The 21,194-nt window shown below is 40.8% G+C and overlaps 1 protein-coding gene across 1 annotated transcript; it reads left to right on the plus strand.

Annotated features, from left to right (window-relative positions):
• The first annotated feature begins 1,510 nt into the window (after nucleotides 1-1,510).
• LOC139414912 (uncharacterized) lies at nucleotides 1,511-11,161 on the plus strand. Its single transcript, XM_071162534.1, has 5 exons — nucleotides 1,511-1,755; nucleotides 5,037-5,372; nucleotides 5,729-5,893; nucleotides 10,330-10,367; nucleotides 10,586-11,161. Exons 1-5 carry the CDS (start codon nucleotides 1,695-1,697, stop codon nucleotides 10,781-10,783), a joined length of 798 nt encoding a protein of 265 aa, XP_071018635.1. The 5' UTR covers nucleotides 1,511-1,694; the 3' UTR covers nucleotides 10,784-11,161.
• Nucleotides 11,162-21,194: the final 10,033 nt, after the last annotated feature.

Below are 21,194 nucleotides of genomic sequence, written 5' to 3' on the forward strand. Positions count from 1 at the left end.
AGCTAGTTAACCGTTTAGCTAGTTAACAAGTTAAACATTAGACTAGCTGGCATCGGGAGGATGGGATAATGTTAGTTACAGCGTGGTGAAGTTGAATACAATTTCTTCCGCATCTTTGGCTGCAACACTAAGTTGTAGGACTTTCTACAATTAACTAACTAGCTTGCAACATTAGCCAAGATACCCGCACAGTCACAATGGCTAGCTAACAACATAACATTTACATATTCTGGAGGCAGTGGAAACACAAAAAAATCGACCAATGGCCAGCCAGGTTGACTTCACAGTGCGAGGCTTTAGAATCCTGTTTTTTTTTCTTCTCGAATTTGAGCAAAGTTGTATGCTACAACGGGACTTGACTTGCACCATTTCTATTGAGAAAAGACCATACGCCTTAGACCGGGTATACTGTAGGATGGTACAGATTTCCCCCCAAAACGTATGTCCCGCTCCAGATAAGCTTGCCTGTTCCCGCATGTGAAGGCATGCTGAAGTTGCCCCTAGACGTGACTTGGGTCAGTTTTGAATTTATTCCCTTAAATGATTGAGTTCAGGATTGGGGGAGGGAAAGCTTATCCCATTTTGCTCATCCTGAATTTAATTCTGCTGCTTTATCGATGATAAATTCACTGTGAAGAAGAAACAATAGTGGAAGTGGTGTTTTGGATGGATAGTCAGACTAAATCCCATTTGCACTGAGGGGGAACTTCAAGCCGGAGTGTGAAAAATAAACCTTCAAAGTAGGTATGTTTCCAGAGAGTGCATTTGTTACAGTACAACATGATAAAGAGACTGCTGATAAGTCAGTCAGTTAACAATTGTGGTCTCAGTTTAAAGTGACAAAAAGATGGTAGGATTTACACAGCAGAAGGATGTCAGCAGGACCACACAAAAAAAAACAGCTGAAGAGGACGCCCTCCCTACGACCACAGACACCACAACGAAACCCTTTGTTTTGATCCCTCCACTACTGTAGACCACCGGCAACTCTCTCTTTGACATGTCCTCACAGAACCCCATTACATCCTCCAGTAAGCTTCAAACTGCTGTTTTGGCATTTGTTTACCTCATCTAATGTCATGTCTTACTGTTTATGCAAGTGGTACTCGTGAAAATATATGTTTTGATTCTTGATTTCATCATCAGAGGAATGATTTTACGATGATTAATCCCTCATCATTTGTTGCTGGTGAACCATATATACTTGTCACCCCAATTTTTTTTATTATCTTGCCATACATTTTTATACATCGGAAGTGTCTTGGAATAATTTCATTCTTTATTTCTTACAATTTGAGTGGCTCACAGGTGCTGTGGCATGGACCCAGCTTTGCTTTGGTTCCAAAACAGTTGTGAGGTATGACAATGTCTGACATAGTTCACCTTTAAAAGTAGCCTATCTCTTTAACTGACACATTATTCTGGCTTTTATTGGCACGCTTGAGACACTCACAAGTCTGCACCACAAGTCCCAGAACCCCTTTGAAGCCTTTGTTCACAGGAGGTGCTTGTAGTTCCACATACATATGGGTTCAGGCTAGTTCCTGTCAGCATTTCTCTCTTTACTATGAGCTCAAGTGTGAGGGTAGGAAGAAACAGATCAGGCGTTAGACGAGTGGAGGCAGACGGGGAAGACACATCATTTAGGCCAAAGATAGAAGCTCCATTCTTCTGATCCGGTCCTCGTGTATATCATGTTCTACTACTCTAGCCCAAAGCCTCTCTTACTGGTTGTCCTCATCGTGCTGTTCAACGGTAGGCCATCTTCCTCCGTCTATGTACTGTAGATGTAGCCTACTAGAATGGCAGTGACTGTGTATGTTCGAATCAAATATTGAAGGATTATTATTTATTAAAACATTCCTGAACTGTAAAAGTTATGACTTAAACTATAGGAAAAGGAACTTTAGTAACCCAACTCTTTATCATCGAAGTCACAGGTCAGAGGTGGTGATACGCAGTAGCACAGAGTATGTATGGTATGTCTCTGAACAACCAAGATTGTACTTTTATTTCATTTTTTTTTATTTCACCTTTATTTAACCAGGTAGGCTAGTTGAGAACAAGTTCTCATTTACAACTGCGACCTGGTCAAGATAAAGCAAAGCAGTTCGACACAAACAACAACACAGAGTTACACATGGAATAAACAAAACATACAGTCAATAATACAATAGAGAAAAAAAAGTATATATGCAGTGTGTGCAAATGAGGTAAGATAAGGGAATTAAGGCAATAAATAGGCCAAGGTGGCGAAATGGGCTGTATAATTCATCCCAATGTGTTTGTGACTTTTTGCTTGTGGATGATGTGACAAAGTGACATGTTTTCCATAGCATTTATTTGAATTGGGGTAGAGTAGGCCTATATACAGAGCCTTCAGAAAGTATTCAGACCCCTGGACTTTTTCCACGTTTTGTTGTGTTACAGCCTGAATTTAAAATTGGATTACATTTGTGTCACTGGCCTACACACAATACCCGTGGATCTATATTTTTAGACATTTTTACAAATTAATTAAAAATGAAAAGCTGAAATGTCTTTAGTCAATAAGTATTCAACCCCTTTTGTTATGGCAAGCCTAAATAAATTTAGGAGTAAAAATGTGCCTAACAAGTTGCTTGGACTCACATACAATTACAGTGTTTAACATGACTTTCAAATGACTACCTCATCTCTGTAGCCCACACATACAATTACAGTGTTTAACATGACTTTCAAATGACTACCTCATCTCTGTAGCCCACACATACAATTACAGTGTTTAACGTGACTTTCAAATGACTACCTTATCTCTGTAGCCCACACATACAATTACAGTGTTTAACATGACTTTCAAATGACTACCTCATCTCTGTAGCCCACACATACAATTACAGTGCCTTCCAAAAGTATTTACACCTTGACTGTTTACACATTTTGTTGTGTTAAAAAGTGGGATAAAATGTATTTAATTGTCTTTTTGTTGTCAACGATCTACACAAAATACTCTCTAATGCAAGTATTTAACCCCCTGGGTTAATAAATGTTAGTCACTACTTTGTTGAAGCACATTTGGCAGTGATTACAGCTGTGAGTCCTTCTGGGCAAGTCTCTAAAAGCTTTACACACCTGGATTCTGCAACATTTCCCATTATTATTTTCAAGATTCTTCAAGCTCTGTCAAATTGGTTGTTGATCATTGCTAGACAACCATTTTAATGTCTTGCCATAGATTTTTAAGCAGATTTAATTCAAAACTGAAACTAGGCCACTCAGGAACATTCACTGTCTTCTTGGTAAGCAACTCCAGTGTAGATTTGGCCTTGTGTTTAAGGTTATTGTCCTGCTGAAAGGTGAATTCGTCTCCCAGTGTCTGTTGAAACGCAGACTGAACCAGGTTTTCCTCTAGGATTTTGCCTGTGCTTAGCTCCACTCTGTTCCCCTATTTATCCTGAAAAATTCCCCTTAACGATTACAAGCATACACATAACATGAGGCAGCCCCCTCTATACTTGAAAATAGGGCGAGTGGTACTCAGTAATGTGATGTATTGGATGTGCCGTAAACATAACACTTTGTATTCAGGACAAAAAAAGTGAATTGCTTTGGCACATGTTTTGCAGTATTACTAAAGTGCCTTTTTACAAATATTCCTTTGATCATGATGAAATTATGAATGACACTTTGGATGGTGTATCAATACACCCAGTCACTACAAAGATACAGGCATCCTTTCTTACTCAGTTGCCAGAGAGGATGGAAACTGCTCAGGGATTTCACCATGAGGTCAATGGTGACAGTTACAGAGTTTTTAATGGTTGTGAAAGGAGAAAACTGAGGACGGATCAACAACATTGTAGTTACTCCACAATACTAACCTAAATGACAGAGTAAAAAGGAAGCTTTTACAGAACACAAATATTCTAAAACATGCATCTGGTTTGCGCTGGGAGACAAATTCACCTTTCAGCAGGACAATAAGCTACAACACAAAGCCAAATCTACACTGGAGTTGCTTACCAAGATGACATTGAATGTTCCAGTTGTGCAAAGCTTTTAGAGACTTACCCAGACAGACCACAGCTGTAATCGCTGCCAAATGGGATTTTAACATGGATTGACTCAAGGGTGTGAATACTTACATAAAGTAGATATTTCTAAAAGCATGTTTTTACTTTGTCATTTCAGGGTATGGTTGAGAGAGAGAAAAAAAATTCAATCAATTTTGAATTCAGGCTGTAACACAACAGAATGTGGAATAAGTCAAGGGGTATGAATACTTTCTGGAGGCACTCTCATACCTTCTAAAAGGCATTCTAATTTTTGTAATATTTTTATTCCACTTTGATCATAAAATGTTTTTTTTAATATTGCTTGGTTTATTTTTTCTATATCCCAATGAAGACATTTTTGTCCAAGGAATATTTGTGGATCATATCTCTAGTCAATGAAAACTGGTAACTGGGTTCCTGGGATAAGATAAATATACAGGAAATATAAACAATACTGTATGCACAGTGATGAAAATATACACAACACTGTGTACATTTGTTGAAGTATATGGCACTTCTCTTTTCCTACTAGCACTGACTTTGCTGATTAACTTCTTAATTAAAGGAGAAATGTACTTACTACGACTGTGATATGTGGTTGTCTCAACTAGCTATCTTAAGACGAATGCACTAACTGTAAGTTGCTCTGGATAAGAGTGTCTGCTAAATGACTAAAATATGAATTATATTAATAATATTAAATATAAATGTAAAATTAGTAATATGGAACATAGTTTTTTTTTTTAATTAAAAGGAAAAGATGTTAAAGGTCCATTACAATATTCATTTACAATATAGTTTTACATTTATATTTAATATTATTAATATAATTCATATTTTAGTCATTTAGCAGACACTCTTATCCAGAGCAACTTACAGTTAGTGTTATGCAATCAGGTGGAGATAGAAGTTATAGAAAAAAGAGAAGAAAAAAAACATCTTGTGTACCTAAATCATCAGGTCATGTCCTAACTTGTTGACAACTTCCTCTCTCTTTTTCAGGACACAACTGGGCAGAGAAAATGGTGGGAATCATAGGTCATGGGGTCACCATCCGCTTCTCACTTCAGAACATGTCCAAAGTATTTAGTAATCGGTCAATTGGTCTTTACAAAAATAGTAAAAAGATCGCTGAATGTAATCATGATGTGCACAGCTGTTGCTTACAAAGCCACCTCTGCTTCTCTGAGAATAAAGAGGCCTCTTTCTTCATCCAAAATCTGACATCAGTTGACAACGGAACGTATTGGATCATGTTGTTCCAAATCAATAGAGATCCTCCCATGCTAAAAAGCAATGAGGTGTCGCTTATCCTTCAATCGAATGGTAACACCGCAGGTAGGCTATAAGATCGCTCTCTTCACAGTATAATGTCTATAACTATTCTAAGTCAATGTCAAGCATAAGGGTTTTCATGATACGTCACATGATGTTTTTTATTCATCTTAAAGCAGTGTCCGTCCAGCCTGTATTGAACCCAGCTAAATGTACAACTTTTTTACAAGTACTATCTGTTAAAAATTCAAAACCAACCCAAGCAACCATTTTAAATGAGCTAACTATGGACCTTTTAAAGCCTTTGGTAAAAAATGGTGTTCCTTGAAGATTGATGTTCTAGACAGCATGACCCTACTCTGCTTTACCTTAATTTACTGTCTCATCTAGTTTCACCTAAGGAGCCATTTCTATTCCAGAATCCCCATCATTCACCTCTAACGCCGCAGATGATGCTATCAGCGACCGTGGAAACGCCAACAATGTCTATGTCCTGATCATCTTTGCTGTTTTGGGGGTGTCCATCATAGCTCTGTTAATCGGACTGCTTGGTTGGTTCTGCTGGACCTACAAAAGGAGCCCAGGTATTGAAGGGACCTATCATTATCCCTAACCATACATACCATAAGCAGGAGGTTGGTGGCACCTTAATCAGGGAGGAAGGGCATGTGGTAATGCTGGAGCGGAAAGGTATTTGTGAAAAGGTATCAACAACATCAAACACATGGTTTCCCTCAGCAGCCTCCACTGATACCATAGTATCTCTTGTAGTTGTAATTCTTTGCAATCCAGTTAGATTAAGGCCTTGGTTCTTGTCCATCCACTTCTTTCTTTCTGCCCTTAATGTCAACACCTGGACCAAAGATACTGTATGTCTTTATTATCTGAAACATAGCTTTACAGTCTTAAATCAGTCAAATAATTTTGCTTGTGTAACAGTATAGCTTCCGTCCCTCTCCTCGCCCCAATCTGGGCTCGAAACAGGGACCCTCTGCACACATCAACCACAGTCACTCACGAAGCATCGTTACCCATCGTGCCACAAAAGCCGCTGCCCTTGCAGAGCAAGGGGAACAACTACTTCTAGGTCTCAGAGCGAGTGACGTCACCGACTGAAACACTATAGCACCACCGCTAACTAGCTAGCCATTTCACCTCGGCCACACTTGATCAAACTGACAAATGGAGTAATTCTTAAGGGAGCTGAAATCAATAGCGTTTTTTTTTTGGGGGGGGGGGGGGGGGGGGGGGTGGAGCATCAGTAATTCGGTTTCCACCCAATTGGTGATAGATTTGAAATGCAAATATTCTAAAATCCGCAATAAAAAATGCACATTTTCCCATCAGAGATGTGTTTCCATCCAATTGACTTTTTCGCAGATAAAACACTGTGCGTAATCAGTTTAACCAAAAATAAAATGATCTTGCGGAGGTTTGTAATTTCCTGTTTTACTTCTGGGGGAAATGCTGTTAACAATTGTGATTACCTTTGTGCAAAGGAAGAAAGTGAAGACTCCTCCCTCGCAAATGGAAACTCTCTGCAAAACCTATCCCTTCCGCTAATTTCACCACTTTTTATCATGGCCAAAAAGGACATTTTCGTTTTCAGGAATTTTTACGATATAGACAATTTTGACTTTGTGGCTGTGAAATCTAGTGAAAACCGTTTGTCATCTGCACACAGGCTTGAAAATCACCACACAAGTTTAAGAACCGCCTTCGCCCAATCCTGATTCGTCCAAATAATCAGTGTAGTCAAAACCAGGAACTACTGCTGCTTGTAATCACATAATTCTACTTGTGCCTTGACAGATTCTCACTGTTTCATCTATCCACGAGAATCTGTCCACGAGTGATTAGGCTGTGCATGATGATGTAGTGCACATAAAAATAACTTTTCAATTAAATTCCCATGTATCAAATCAAAAATACAAGTTAAATGGGTTTCCGTCGTATTTTCAACTCTACTGATGCTTTTGTAAAAACAAATGCCTCATTATAAAAATTGATTATTGTGGACCAACGAGCGAGATTATTTTTATTTGTCAAACGGAAGCCAAGTATCGATCCTCACGTCACCAGAATAACAATTGAAGACCCTCAATATTTAGTTGAAAGGAGCATCAACCTCATCATTGTGCACTTTCACCACCCTGTGAAGTTCATGATAATTTATTTCATCTGTAGCCTAATCCTTAAGAAGTCTTTTACTGCACCCGTGCTTCAATCTAAGTAACTTAATTAAAGAAAATCCCCGTAGGGCCTCCCGAATGGCGCAGCGGTCTAAGGCAATGCATCACAGTGTTAGAGGTGTCACTACAGACCCGGGTTCAATCCCGGGCTGTATCACAACTGGCTGTGATCGGGAGTCCCATAGGGCAGCGCACAATTGGCCCAGCATCATCCGGGTTAGGGGAGGGCTCATTGTGCTCTAGTGACTCCTTGTGGCGGGCTGGGTACCTGCAGGCTGACCCCAGTCATCAGTTGAATAATGTTTCCTGCGGCGGGTGTTAAGGAGCGTGGTTTGGCGGGTCATGTTTCAGAAGACTCGTGACTTCACCTTTGCCTCCCGAGCCCATTGGGAGCGATGAGACAAGATCGAAATTGGGGAGATTATAATAATGAAACAAAAAATCCCCATCAAAATCCATCAGTACTAGAGATACGTTTTTTTTTTGCATGGGGCTGCATCTCCACATCTGCAGTGGAAGGTGACCGAGCTACAGTGGTGTTTGTCAGACCACATCCTAAAAAATCTGTCTTCTCACAAAAACATCTGTAGCGTCTGAGCCACAAACTAATTTGACCACTCTGCGGAAAGGGGAGACTCTCACAAAAATGATGGTGTTCTTCATTTTTGCTCTACGACCTCCATACGTTTCATGGGAATCGTCTGAAGGTAACCCATCCAAATGAATGGAAGTAGTGTATGGAGATCGTTTTGTATAGTAGTAATGTCAAAATGCCATAGATTTAGTTATATCTGATGGAGTACTACATTTCAAAATGATCGCACTGGTAATGGGAGGACCACACAACATATCATTGTGTGACTCCAAGTTTACTTCAATATAATGCTTATTATATCAACATTTGTGCATAATGGCGTTTCTACTGCCATTTTTTGCATAATTAATTTTACAGACAAAAAGATCCCATCATACTTTTGTATCGTCGACATTTGCAAAACTGACAAATTTGCTCTTTCCATCAGGCCATTCTTTATCAGACATGTACTTTTACTTGCATGAAAATGCTGGATGGAAACCTTGTTAGTGAGATGAAATACATCCCTTCGAATGAGCCACTGTTGCAGTTTCACATGCATGACTCACGCACTTTGATACGAGCCTCCTTTAACCAGAGGAAATAACCACCTACACAGAGAATTCAAATTAGCACAGAGATTGCAAACTGTTTGTTTTCACAAATGCTGTCTCAAACTCTCGTTTGCTTTTCTCCTGACCCACTTCAAAACAGAGCATCGTGTTTCTTTGATGTGTTTTTTTGGTATCCCCCCACATGTCATGTTTTGTACCTCCTTGAACAAATGCCTTCTCAAGCACTACTGTGTACCAGTAGAAAAGTTTATCTTTCCATCCAGCGACTTCATCTGACTTTGAGCACTTTGAAGTGTCACTGACTCAGGTTGTATGCAGATACAAGCAGCACAACACTGCAAAGATCATCTGGACTACTAGAATCCTTGGATATGAATAGAATAACTGTTCCCAACTTCAACCCCTAATACCATAGGCCATGATCTTATACCATCTTGTATCCGTGGTGGCAGGTGCCGTTTAAGACGAGGAAGGATGTTTGTTTTTTGTTTTTCTTCTTGAACATTGGCCTTATTTCTATTTCAGCATATCAGATGACTCTCACTCAAATTCCATTCACCCAGTTCTAATGTAACATTGATAGATTTAGGCTATACTCTAATTTTCCCAATGCCCCATCATGAGGTTGCTACAACCTAGGCTATAAATGAAAGTTTACATCGTAAGTGCACACAGGTTCGAGAGACAAATTTGATGTGACAGACAGTGACAGACTTTCCTGCATGTAGCTGATATATGGTGTAATCATTAGTCCAACAGTTGCAAACAAGAGTTTCTATTGGATAAATTCAGGTATGTTTAGACCTGTTTTGCTCCATTTGCTTCTGTTTAAGAAACGTTTTTCAACAGAATCTGATGAATGAATACACCCCTGATCACGCGTAAACACAGTTCACTTTCATGGAAGCCACGTCCTATGCGCTCTCCTTCTCTCACCTCTTCCCTTCGCTTGTGGACTTCAATGCACAACACATCAGCTGTATGTGACCAGGCGAAAAAACCTTTCCAAGTCAAACCGCTACACACAGCCTACATTGTCACCATATTAGCTAAAGTAATGTCATAGTCAGCATAGCTAATATAACTAACTTGTTAGTAAACCCGCTACAATCATGCAGTAATGTACAGTCAGTAAGCAGTTACACCAGCTGCAATAAATGAGTTATACCAAAAGCTTAACTTGACTTCCAGTGTTGTGTAGCCAGCTAGCTAACATAGCATACTTCTGTTTGTGCAGGGTGTTTTAGTAGGCTGAAAGTGGGAAAAAATTACACTCTCTCTCTCTCTCCATTTCTCTCTTTCAACTCCTTCATTTGGAAATGTATATGTTCAAAACTGTTAAACTATTGGCTTTCTTTATGTTTGAGTCAACTACTCACCACATCTTATACACTGCAGTGCTAGCTAGCTGTAGCTTATGCTTTCAGTACTAGATTAATAATCTGATCCTTTGATTTGGTGGACAACACTTCAGTTCATACTGCAAGAGCTCTGATAGGCTGGAGGACGTCCTCCGGAAGTTGACATAATTACTTTGTAAGTCTATGGAAGGTGCTGAGAACCAGGAGCCTCCTAGGTTTTGTATTGTGAAGTCAATGTGCCCAGAGGAGTTTAAGTGACAAAATGCAGGATAATTTGTCTATGATTAACACATAGTAAAATCTGTATCTTGTGTCCAGAACGGGACCAGCAAGAGAACCTCAAGGCCAAGCAACAGGTAAGATCACACTCTATTGGTGTCTCTCAGAGTCCTGGTCATTCTTTGGTTTGTTACAATTTTGACACATTTGCTTAGCAACAACCATAAGACAAATAACTAATACAAAGTTTAAAAAAATAATGCCTCAATGTTTGTATTTTGACAGATTTATTAGATCAAATTCAATAAATTGCAAAGGTTCTGTTTTATAAAATGCATACTGTATACATTTTCAGGGGTCAGGAGAGGCGTCCACCTCCATGTCTGTGTATTCTGTAGAATACGGTGTGCTGGACTTCAACAGTAGACCCAATGGAGAAGAGGCAAACAGGCATGGGAGGGAGAGGGAGGGAGGAGTGGTAAGGTCTGCAGAGACAGTGGAATATGCTGCAATCACCTTTCCCCCACAACAAAGGGTGTCATACGGGAGATAGTGAGTCATCTGAAACTCTATTAAATACAAACAGCGTTGCCTGATTTGAACTGAATGCCATCAACATATGGAACAGGTGCTGAGAGAATGATGCTGCGGTTGATGTGTCACTCTGAGGTGATAGATACCGTAAGAATGGAAATACTTAGTCCCGTATTAATAAAAACACCCTCCCTGTGGCTATGCGTGACTGTACCCTACTGGAAATACAAAAAAAAATAATAAGTTGTAGATACAATAACCCACTGTAACACCAATGTAATTTTAACATGTTTTTTTTTTTTTTTTTCATAAAGTCATGGAACATTAATTGTGTGTAAAAAATTCCGGAAGGGTTTGCACAGATAAATACACCTTTAATAGGGTATTTTTTTTCTCACAGAGTGTCATGTTGTTTGTTTACTCTGACACTATTCGGATTACCAGAAGTATCTGGGGGGATTTGACAAAAGAATTAGCATGGTCCTCTGCAATCCAACTAAGTTCTCATTAAATGGAGTTTACTTGACACACGTTTGTTTTTTTTTCATCCCTCAATGGTTTGAAATTCACAATGATTGACATACATGTATACTGGGAAAATCAAGTTTCAAATAAATTATTTTGTATAAAATAGGTGATCATATCACGCGGATTACATTCTGATCTAAACAAGCTCTTTCACGGATGTTGTTTTTAGACTTTCAATGGCTCTCATGTAACAGTTTCTAATGTTTCCAGACAAATGCAGTGCATCAAGTGCTGTAATCTTGACACGATCGGTCTAGCGGAAGCCTCGAAGCATGGAGGATTTGGAGGATTTTCATTTGAATGTATCACTGGCAATTGCTATTAGGCAATGTTTGTGCAGAGTTACTCTGTCCAGTGTCTGTGTTCTTTTGCCCGTCTTAATCTTTTCTTTTTATTGGCCAGTTTGAGATATGGCTTTTTCTTTGCAACTCTGCCTAGAAGGCCAGCATCCCGTAGTTGCCTCTTCACTGTTGATGTTGAGACTGGTGTTTTGCGGGTACTATTTAATGAAGCTGCCAGTTGAGGACTTGTGAGGCGTCAGTTTCTCAAACAAGACACTCTTGTCCTCTTGTTCAGTTGTGCACCCGGGCCTCCCACTCCTCTTTCTATTCTGGTTAGAGCCAGTTTGCGCTGTTCTGTGAAGGGAGTAGTACACAGCGTTGCACGAGATCTTCAGTTTCTTGGCAATTTCTCGCATGGAATAGCCTTCTTTTCTCAGAACAAGAATAGACTGACGAGTTTCAGAAGAAACTTCTTTGTTTTTGACCATTTTGAACCTGTAATCAAACCCACAAATGCTGATGCTCTAGATACTCAACTAGTCTAAAAAGGCCAGTTTTATAGCTTCTTTAATCAGTACAACAGTTTTCAGCTGTGCTAACATAATTTCCAAAGGGTTTTCTAATGATCAATTAGCCTTTTAAAATTATAAACTTGGATTAGCTAACACAACTTGCCATTGGAACACAGGAGTGATGGTTGCTGATAATGGGCCTTTGTACGCCTATGTAGATATTCCATAAAAAAAACATCCATTTCCAGCTACAAGAGTCATTTACAACATTAACAATGTCTACACTGTATTTCTGATCAATTTGATGTTATTTTAATGGACAAAAAATGTGCTTTTCTTTCAAAAACAAGGACATTTCTAAATGACCCCAAACTTTTGAATGGTAGTGTATTTTAATAGCACTAAACACAAATCGCATTTCATAAATCTTTGTTCATTCTCATGATTTTAACCCCCTTAACCCCAAAATGTCTCCAAGTTTTCAGCATCATTGTGAAGCTCTAGTTATTTTGTTGCTTTGACAAAAGTCATTTCTGATGATTTTCTTTATTTAATGTGATAAGTGATTCATTTACTGTCTGTCCTTCATTTTAATGTTGAACTGAACTCTCATTTTAATCATGGTGAAACTATTCCCTTTTTCTTTTAAAATCTAAACAAACAAACAAACATAGTCATAGTGTAAAAGCAGGTGAGCTGGTTCTTCTCTGTGTCCATTTTCTGGTGTTTTGTGGTGGAAAACTAAGCGTGTAACGACAAGGTGGTGCCTGAAGCATCTTCTGAGACCTTACTGAGAACATTTTCTGTATGTTATGAAGTTGTAAGGGTTAACAAAAAACAACACAGAACTGCATGTGAAAGGTGTGAAATACTATGTTAGTATTTTTTTGTGAAGCTTGCATTAAATTGCCACTTTCTCATAGCATATGCTCCAGTGTTAAATCAACACTGAGAGTGTTAAATTTAACACTGTTCCAGTGTCTATACGAGTACACACTTTCAGGGTTAAATGAACACACTCCTTATTGTGAAGCCTTATTTGCATATTTTCCAGAGTGCATGTAAGAACTAATTTGTTGTCACTAGCAAATACAGTCATGGGTGGTAACTACAATTCTTTAACATTCATTCAATTTTAGAGTGTGTGGCCTTCATCAAGTGAGTTCCTCTTATCTCAGGACTAGCAGCCTGTCCATGAGGTGTACTTGTACATCAAGCTACCTTGCGCTAAAGAAACAGGAAATAAGATCCTGTCCCAACCATTCTGGCTCAGACAAGGCTTAGGATATGTTTACTGTATCTCAGTATTTAATTTATACAGTATGGGGGTTATTTAATCCGGTGGGGCATTAACATGACATCATGTCGGCATATTACCAGTCAGATAGAAGGGCAATAAGGACAATAGCACGCACAAAGATGATAGGAGAGGGTGGAAAGGGGGTATCTTGCTTTCATACACAATGTGTGGTCAATGTCATTGTGTAAAATTACCACTGGAGACTAGCAGTAGATTGCAGAATGGCTCTAGCTACAGTGCCTTCGGAAAGTATTCAGACCCTTTACTCAGTACTTTGTTGAAGCGCATTTGGCAGCGATTACAGCCTCAATTGTTCTTGGGTATGACTCTGCAAGCTTGGCACACCTGTATTTGGGCAGTTTCTCCCATTATTTTTTGCAGATCCTGTCAAGCTCTGTCAAGTTGGATTGGGAGCATAGCTGCACAGCTATTTCAGGTCTCTCCAGAGATGTTTGATCTGGTTCAAGTCCGGGCTCTGGCTGGGCCACTCAAGGACATTCAGAGACTTGTCCCGAAGCAACTCCTGCATTGTCTTGGCTGTGTGCTTAGGGTCGGTGTCCTGTTGAAAGGTGAACCTTCGCCCCCAGTCTGAGGTCCTGAGCACTCTGGAGCAGGTTTTCATCAAGGATCTCTCTTTACTTTGCGCTGTTCATCTTTCCCTCGATCCTGACTAGTCTCCCAGTCCCTGCCGCTGAAAAACATCCCCACAGCAAGATGCTTCCACCACCATGCTTCACTGTAGGGATGGTGCCTGGTTTCCTCCAGACATGAAGCTTGGCATTCAGGCCAAAGAGTTCATTCTTTGTTTCATCAGACCAGAGAATCATGTATCTCATGGTGTGAGAGTCTTTAGGTGCCTTTTGGCAAACTCCAAGTGGGCTGTCATGTGCCTTTTACTGGAGTGGCTTCCGTCTGGCCACTCTACCATAAAGGCCTAATTGGTGCAGTGCTGCAGAGATGGTTGGCCTTCTGGAAAGTTCTCCCATCCCCACAGAATAACTCTAGAGCTCTGTCAGAGTGACCATCAGGTTCTTGCTCACCTCCCTGACCAAGGCCATTCTCCCCCGATTGCTCAGTTTGGCCTGGCGGCCAGCTCTACGAAGAGTCTTGGTGGTTCCAAACTTCTTCCCTTTAAGAATGATGGAGATCACTGTGTTCTTGGGGACGTTCAATGCTGCAGAAATGTTTGCCACCCTTCCCCAGATCTGTGCCTCAACTATATCCTGTCTTGGAGGTCAATTCCTTCGACTTTATGGCTTGGTTTTTGCTCTGACATGCACTGTCAACTGTGGGACCTTATATAGACTGGCGTGCGCCTTTCCAAATCATGTCCAATCCATTGAATTTACCACAGGAGGACTCCTATCAAGTTGTAGAAACATCTCAAGGATGATCAATGGAAACAGGATGCACCTGAACTCAATGTCAAGTCTTATAGCAAAGGGTCTGAATAGTTATGTAAATAAGGTATTTCTGTTAAAAAAAAATATACATTTGCAAAAATTCTACAAACCTGTTTACGCTTTGTCATTTATGGGGTGTAGATTGCTGATTTTTATTTATTGAATACATTTTAGAATAAGGCTGTAACGTAACATAATGTGAAAAAAGTCAAGCGTTGTGAATGCTTTCCGAAGGCACTGTAAATAGCACCCATCCTTTTGTTTCTATATTTCCATCACCTTCATGAGGCCAAGTGTTTGTCGCTCGCAGCTTGTGGTGTGTGATGAAGCGTTAACCTCTGGCTCTGCACAAGATCTCATATCTCTTTGACAAAAAACTGTTGCCCCATCAGCCCACAATCTAACCACGCCACACTCCATAGCTGTGTTGTCAGCACATTTACCACAAGATTTTTCTCTCTTACTGTTAGTATTAGCAAGCAGGTCTAATTTTCCTAATACAAACTTGACCTTGATAACTACAGAGTATGCTGAGAACTAGTTGAGATCAACATAAAGCATCTGAATTTCCAATTGGCGTCACCAGAAAATGCAGAGCAACACAACACAGAGCGATATAGTGAAGTTGGAAACTTTTCATTAGTAATTTCAGTATGGTCTGATCATGTGTTGATCAGAGTGTTGTAAACTACAGAGTACATGTAATATCAGATGACAAGATGGCGCCGACAGAGATGGTCGCCTCACTTCAGGTCCTTACGAAACTATGCAGTAATTTGTATTATTTCTTAAATTGTTAGCCCAGAAAAGCATAAGTGTTTATACATACAGCCGGAAAGAACAATTGGATATAAAAGCGAAGTCAATTTACCAACATTTACGACAGGAACACGACTTTCTCGAAGCGGATCCTTTGTTCGGACCTCCACCCTGGACATGGGATCTAATCCCAGAGGCCGTCCCAAAACAATGCCGTCACCACAGTTCGAGGCAGACGAAGCGGCCTACTGGTCAGACTTAGAAGGCGAGCACACCATCCACCACTTCCGAGCATATTACTCGCCAATGTCCAATCTCTAAACAACAAGGTGGACGAAATTAGTGCACAAGATGCCTTCCAGAGAGACATCAGAGATTGAAACATTCTCTGTTTCACGGAAACATGGCTCACTCTGAGTATGTTGTCAGAGTCGGTACAGCCACCTGGTTTCTTCATGCATCGCGCCGACAGAAGAAGTGCGTGGGGTGTATGCCTTATGATTAACAACTCATGGTGTAATCAGAACAACATACAGGAACTCAAGTCCTTTTTTTCACCTGACCTAGAGTTCCTTCGATTATAGTCACAGCCGTGGATATCCCCCGCAAGCAGATACCTCGACGGTCCTGAAAGAACTTCACTGGACTCCATGTAAACTGGAAACCATATATCCTGAGGCTGCATATATTGTAGCTGGGATTTTAACAAAGCTAATCTGAGATCAAGGCTTCCTAAATTCTATCAGCATATCGAATGCGCGACATGAGCTGGTAGCATTCTGGACCATTGCTTCTCTAACAACCGCAATGCACACAAAGCCCTCCCCCGCCATCCCTTCGGCAAATCTGACCATGACTCCATTTTGTTGCATCCATCCTATAGGCAGAAACTAAAACAGGAAACGCCCATGCTCAGGTCTATCCAACGCTGGTCTGACCAATCGGATTCCCCGCTTCAAGATTGGGACTGGGATATGTTCCGGGTAGCCTCAGACAATAACATTGACGTATACGCTGACTCGGTGAGCGAGTTTATTAGCAAGTGCATCGGAGATGTTGTACCCACTGTGACTATTAACACCTTCCCTAACCAGAAACCGTGGATTGATGGCAGCATTAGCACAAAATTGAAAGCGCGAACCACTGCTTTTAATCATGGCAAGGCGACTGGAAACATGACTGAATACAAACAGTGTAGTTATTCCCTCTGCAAGGCAATCAAACAAGCAAAGCGTCAATATAGAGACAAAATAGAGTCGCAATTCTATGGCTCAAACGCAAGACATATGTGGCAGAGTCTACAGACAATCACGGATTACAAAAAAGAAAACCAGCCCCTGTCACATTCTGACCTTAGTTCCTTTGTTTTGTCTTTTGTTTTAGTATGGTCAGGGCGTGAGTTGGGTGGGTTGTCTATGTTAGTTTGTCTATGATTTTCTATTTCTGTGTTTGGCCTGGTATGGTTCTCAATCAGAGGCAGCTGTCAATCCTTGTCCCTGATTGAGAACCATATTTAGGTAGCCTGTTTTCCATTGTGTTTTGGTGGGTGGTTATTTTCTGTTTAGTGTTGTGTTGCACCTTACAGGACTGCTCGTTGGTTGTTAATTGTTTTGTTTTCAGTGTTCATTAAAATATTTAAAATATGAACACTTCCAACGCTGCACCTTGGTCCTCCTCTCCTCTTCCCCGGACGACAAGCGTTACAGCCCCGTCTCGGACATCGACGTCTTGCTCCCAGACAAATTAAACAACTTCTTTGCTCGCTTTGAGGACAACACAGTGCCACTCACACGGCCCTCTACCAAACACTGTAGGCTCTCCTTCTCCGTGGCCGACGTGAGTAAAACATTTAACCGGTTGGATCTCTAGGGGCGCTATTTCATTTTTGGATAAAAAACGTTCCCGTTTTAAGCGCAATATTTTGTCACGAAAAGATGCTCAACTATGCATATTATTGACCGTTTTGGAAAGAAAACACTCTGAAGTTTCAGAATCTGCAAAGATATTGTCTGTAAGTGCCCCAGAACTCATTCTACAGGCGAAACCAAGATGAAACGTCAAACAGGAAATGAGCAGAATTTCTGAAGCTCTGTTTTCTAATGTCTCCTTATATGGCTGTGAATGCGACAGGAATAAGCTTAGACCTTCTGCCGTTTCCCCAAGATGTCGGCAGCATTGTGACGTATTTGTAGGCATATCATTGGAAGATTGACCATAAGAGACTACATTTTCCAAGTGTCCGCCTGGTGTCCTGAGTCGAAATTGGTGCGCAAAGCCAGGTGCAAGTATTTTTCCATTTGATTGAGAGGAGAAACCATGCTTCCACGAACGATATATCATCGAAGAGATATGTGAAAAACACCTTGAGGATTGATTCTAAACAACATTTGCCATGTTTTCAGTCGATATTATGGAGTTAATTTGGAAAAAAGTTTGCGTTTTGAGGACTGAATTTTCGTTTTTTTTTGGTAGCCAAATGTGATGTACAAAACGGAGCTATTTCTAATACACAAAGAATCTTTTTGGAAAAACTGAGCATTTGCTATCTAACTGAGAGTCTCCTCATTGAAAACATCCGAAGTTCTTCAAAGGTAAATGAATTTATTTGAAGGCTTTTATGTTTTTGTTGAAATGTTGCGTGCTGGATGCTAACGCTAATGCTAACGCTAAATGCTACGCTAGCTAGCTACTTTTACACAAATGATTGTTTTCCTATGGTTGAGAAGCATATTTTGAAAATCTGAGATGACAGTGTTGTTTACAAAAGGCTAAGCTTGAGAGATGGCATATTTATTTAATTTCATTTGCGATTTTCATGAATAGTTAACGTTGCGTTATGGTAATGAGCTTGAGTCTGTATTCACGATCCCGGATCCGGGATGGGGAGATCAGAGAGGTTAAACACGTTAACCCTCGCAAGGCTGCCGGCCCAGACGGCCGCATCCTCAGAGCTTGCGCAGACCAGCTGGCTGGTGTATTTCGGACATATTCTATCAATCCCTATCCCAATCTGCTGTCCCCACATGCTTCAAGATGGCCACCATTGTTCCTGTTCCCAGGAAAGCTAAGGTAACTGAACTGAATGACTAACACCCTGTAGCACTCACTTCTGTCATCATGAAGTGCTTTGAGAGACTAGTCAAGGATCATATCACCTTTACCCTACCTGATACCCTAGACCCACTCCAATTCGCTTACCGCCCCAATAGGTCCACAGACGATGCAATCACCATCACACTGCCTCTATGCCATCTGAACAAGAGGAATACCTATTTAAGAATGCTGTTCATTGACTACAGCTCAGCATAGTACCCTTCAAACTCGTCATTAAACTTGAGACCCTGGGTCTCGACCCCACCCTAGGCAACTAGGTCCTGGACTTTCTGATGGGCCGCCCCCAGGTGGTGAAGATAGGAAACAACATCTCCACCCCGCTGATCCTCAACACTGAGGCCCCACAAGGGTGCATTCTCAGTTCTCTCCTGTACTCCCTGTTCACCCATGACTGCGTGGCCATGCATGCCTCCAACTCAATCATCAAGTTTGCAGACAACACTACGGTGGTAGGCTTGATTACCAACAACCACGAGACGGCCTAAAGGGAGGAGGTAAGGGACCTCAGAGTGTGGTGTCAGGAAATAACCTCTCACTCAACGTCAACAAAACAAAGGAGATGATCGTGGACTTCAGGAAACAGCAGACAGAGCACCCCCCACCCCCCTATCCACATCGACGGGACAGTAGTGGAGAAGGTAGAAAGTTTTAAGTTCCTTGGCGTACACACCATAGACTGAAATTGTCCACCCACACAGACAGCGTGGTGAAGGCGGCGCCTCAGGTGGCTGAAGATATTCGACTTGTCATCTAAAACACTCACAAACTTTTACAGATGCACAATCGAGAGTATACTGTCAGGCTGTATCACTGCCTGGTATGGCAACTGCACAGGCCTCAACCGTAAGGCTCTCCAGAGTGTTGTGTGGTCTGCACAACGCATAACCGGGGGCAAACTACCTGCCCTCCAGGACACCTACAGCACCCGATGTCCTTGATTATCTTTTTGGCCTTCCTGTGACAACAACCACCCAAGCCACTGCCTGTTCACCCCATTAACATCCAGAATGTGAGGTCAGTGCAGGTGCATCAAAGCTGGGACCGAGAGACTGAAAAACATCTATCTCAAGGCCATCAGACTGTTAAACAGCCATCACTAACATAGAGAGGCTGTTGCCAACATACAGACTCAAATCTCTAGCAACTTTAATAAATTGATTTAATAAAGATATCACTAGTCACTTTAAATGACACGACTTTAATAATGTTTACATATCCTACATTACTCATCTCATATGTTTATTTTTATTATTTTGTATTTTCACCCCTTTTTTCTCCCCAATTGGTAGTTACAGTCTTGTCTCATTGCAGAAACTCCCGTACAGACTCGGGTTAGGTGAAGGTCAAGAGCCGTGCATCCTCCGAAACATAACCCAACCAAGCCACATTGCTTCTTGACACAATGCCCACTTAACCCAGAAGCCAGCCCCACCAACGTGTCGGAGGAAACGCTGTACACCTGGCGACTGTGCACTGAACCCAGGCCACCACAGGAATCGCTAGTGCGCGATGGGACAATGAAATCCCTGCCTGCCAAACCCTCCCCTAACCCGGACGACGCTGGGCCAATTGTGCGCCGCCCCATCGGTCTCCCGGTCACGATAGAACCTGAACTCGAACCCAGAATCTCTAGTGGAGAGGCCCCACTCATCTCAAATGTATATACTGTATTCTGTAACATCTAATGCATCTTGCCTATGCCGCACAGCCATCGCTCATCCATATATTTATATGTACATATTGTTATTCATCCTTTTCCATTTGTGTGTATAAGGTAGTGGTTGTGAATTTGTGAGATTACTTGTTAGATATTACTGCACTGTCGGAACTAGAAGCACAAGCATTAACATCTGCTAACCATGTGTATGTGACCAAAACAATTTGATTTGATTTGATATCTGCATAAGTACAATGTAATTACTAGGTGTTACAGGGGATTTATCTACTTGAAATTAAGTATATCTTGAGGGGTACTTTATTGTAATGATTGTGTACCTACAAAGTACATGATCCATTCTGACAATCTAAATCGTCAGCTTCTGAAAAGCGCCATCCAAGTGAGAAAATACACTCACCAATATACCACAGACAGAGTACATATGTACAGTTGAAGTCAGAAGTTTACATACACCTAGGTTGGAGTCATTAAAACTCATTTTTCAAACAATCCACACATTTCTTGTTAATCAAACTATAGTATTTGGCAAGTCGGTTAGGACATATACTTGTGCATGACACAAGTAATTTTTCCAACAATTGTTTACAGACAGATTGTTTCACTTATAATTCACTGTATCACAATTCCAGTAGGTCAGAAGTTCACATACACTAAGTTGACTGTGCCTTTAAACAGCTTAGAAAATTCCAGAAAATGATGTCATGGCTTTAGAAGCTTTGACAGGCTAATTGACATCATTTGAGTCAATTGGAGGTGTACCTGTGGATGTATTTCAAGGCCTACCTTCAAACTCAGTGCCTCTTTGCTTGACATCATGGGGAAATCAAAATAAATCAATTGTAGACCTCCATAAGT

Source organism: Oncorhynchus clarkii, chromosome 1 (genome assembly GCF_045791955.1).
Source record: "Oncorhynchus clarkii lewisi isolate Uvic-CL-2024 chromosome 1, UVic_Ocla_1.0, whole genome shotgun sequence".
NCBI lineage: Eukaryota > Metazoa > Chordata > Actinopteri > Salmoniformes > Salmonidae > Oncorhynchus > Oncorhynchus clarkii.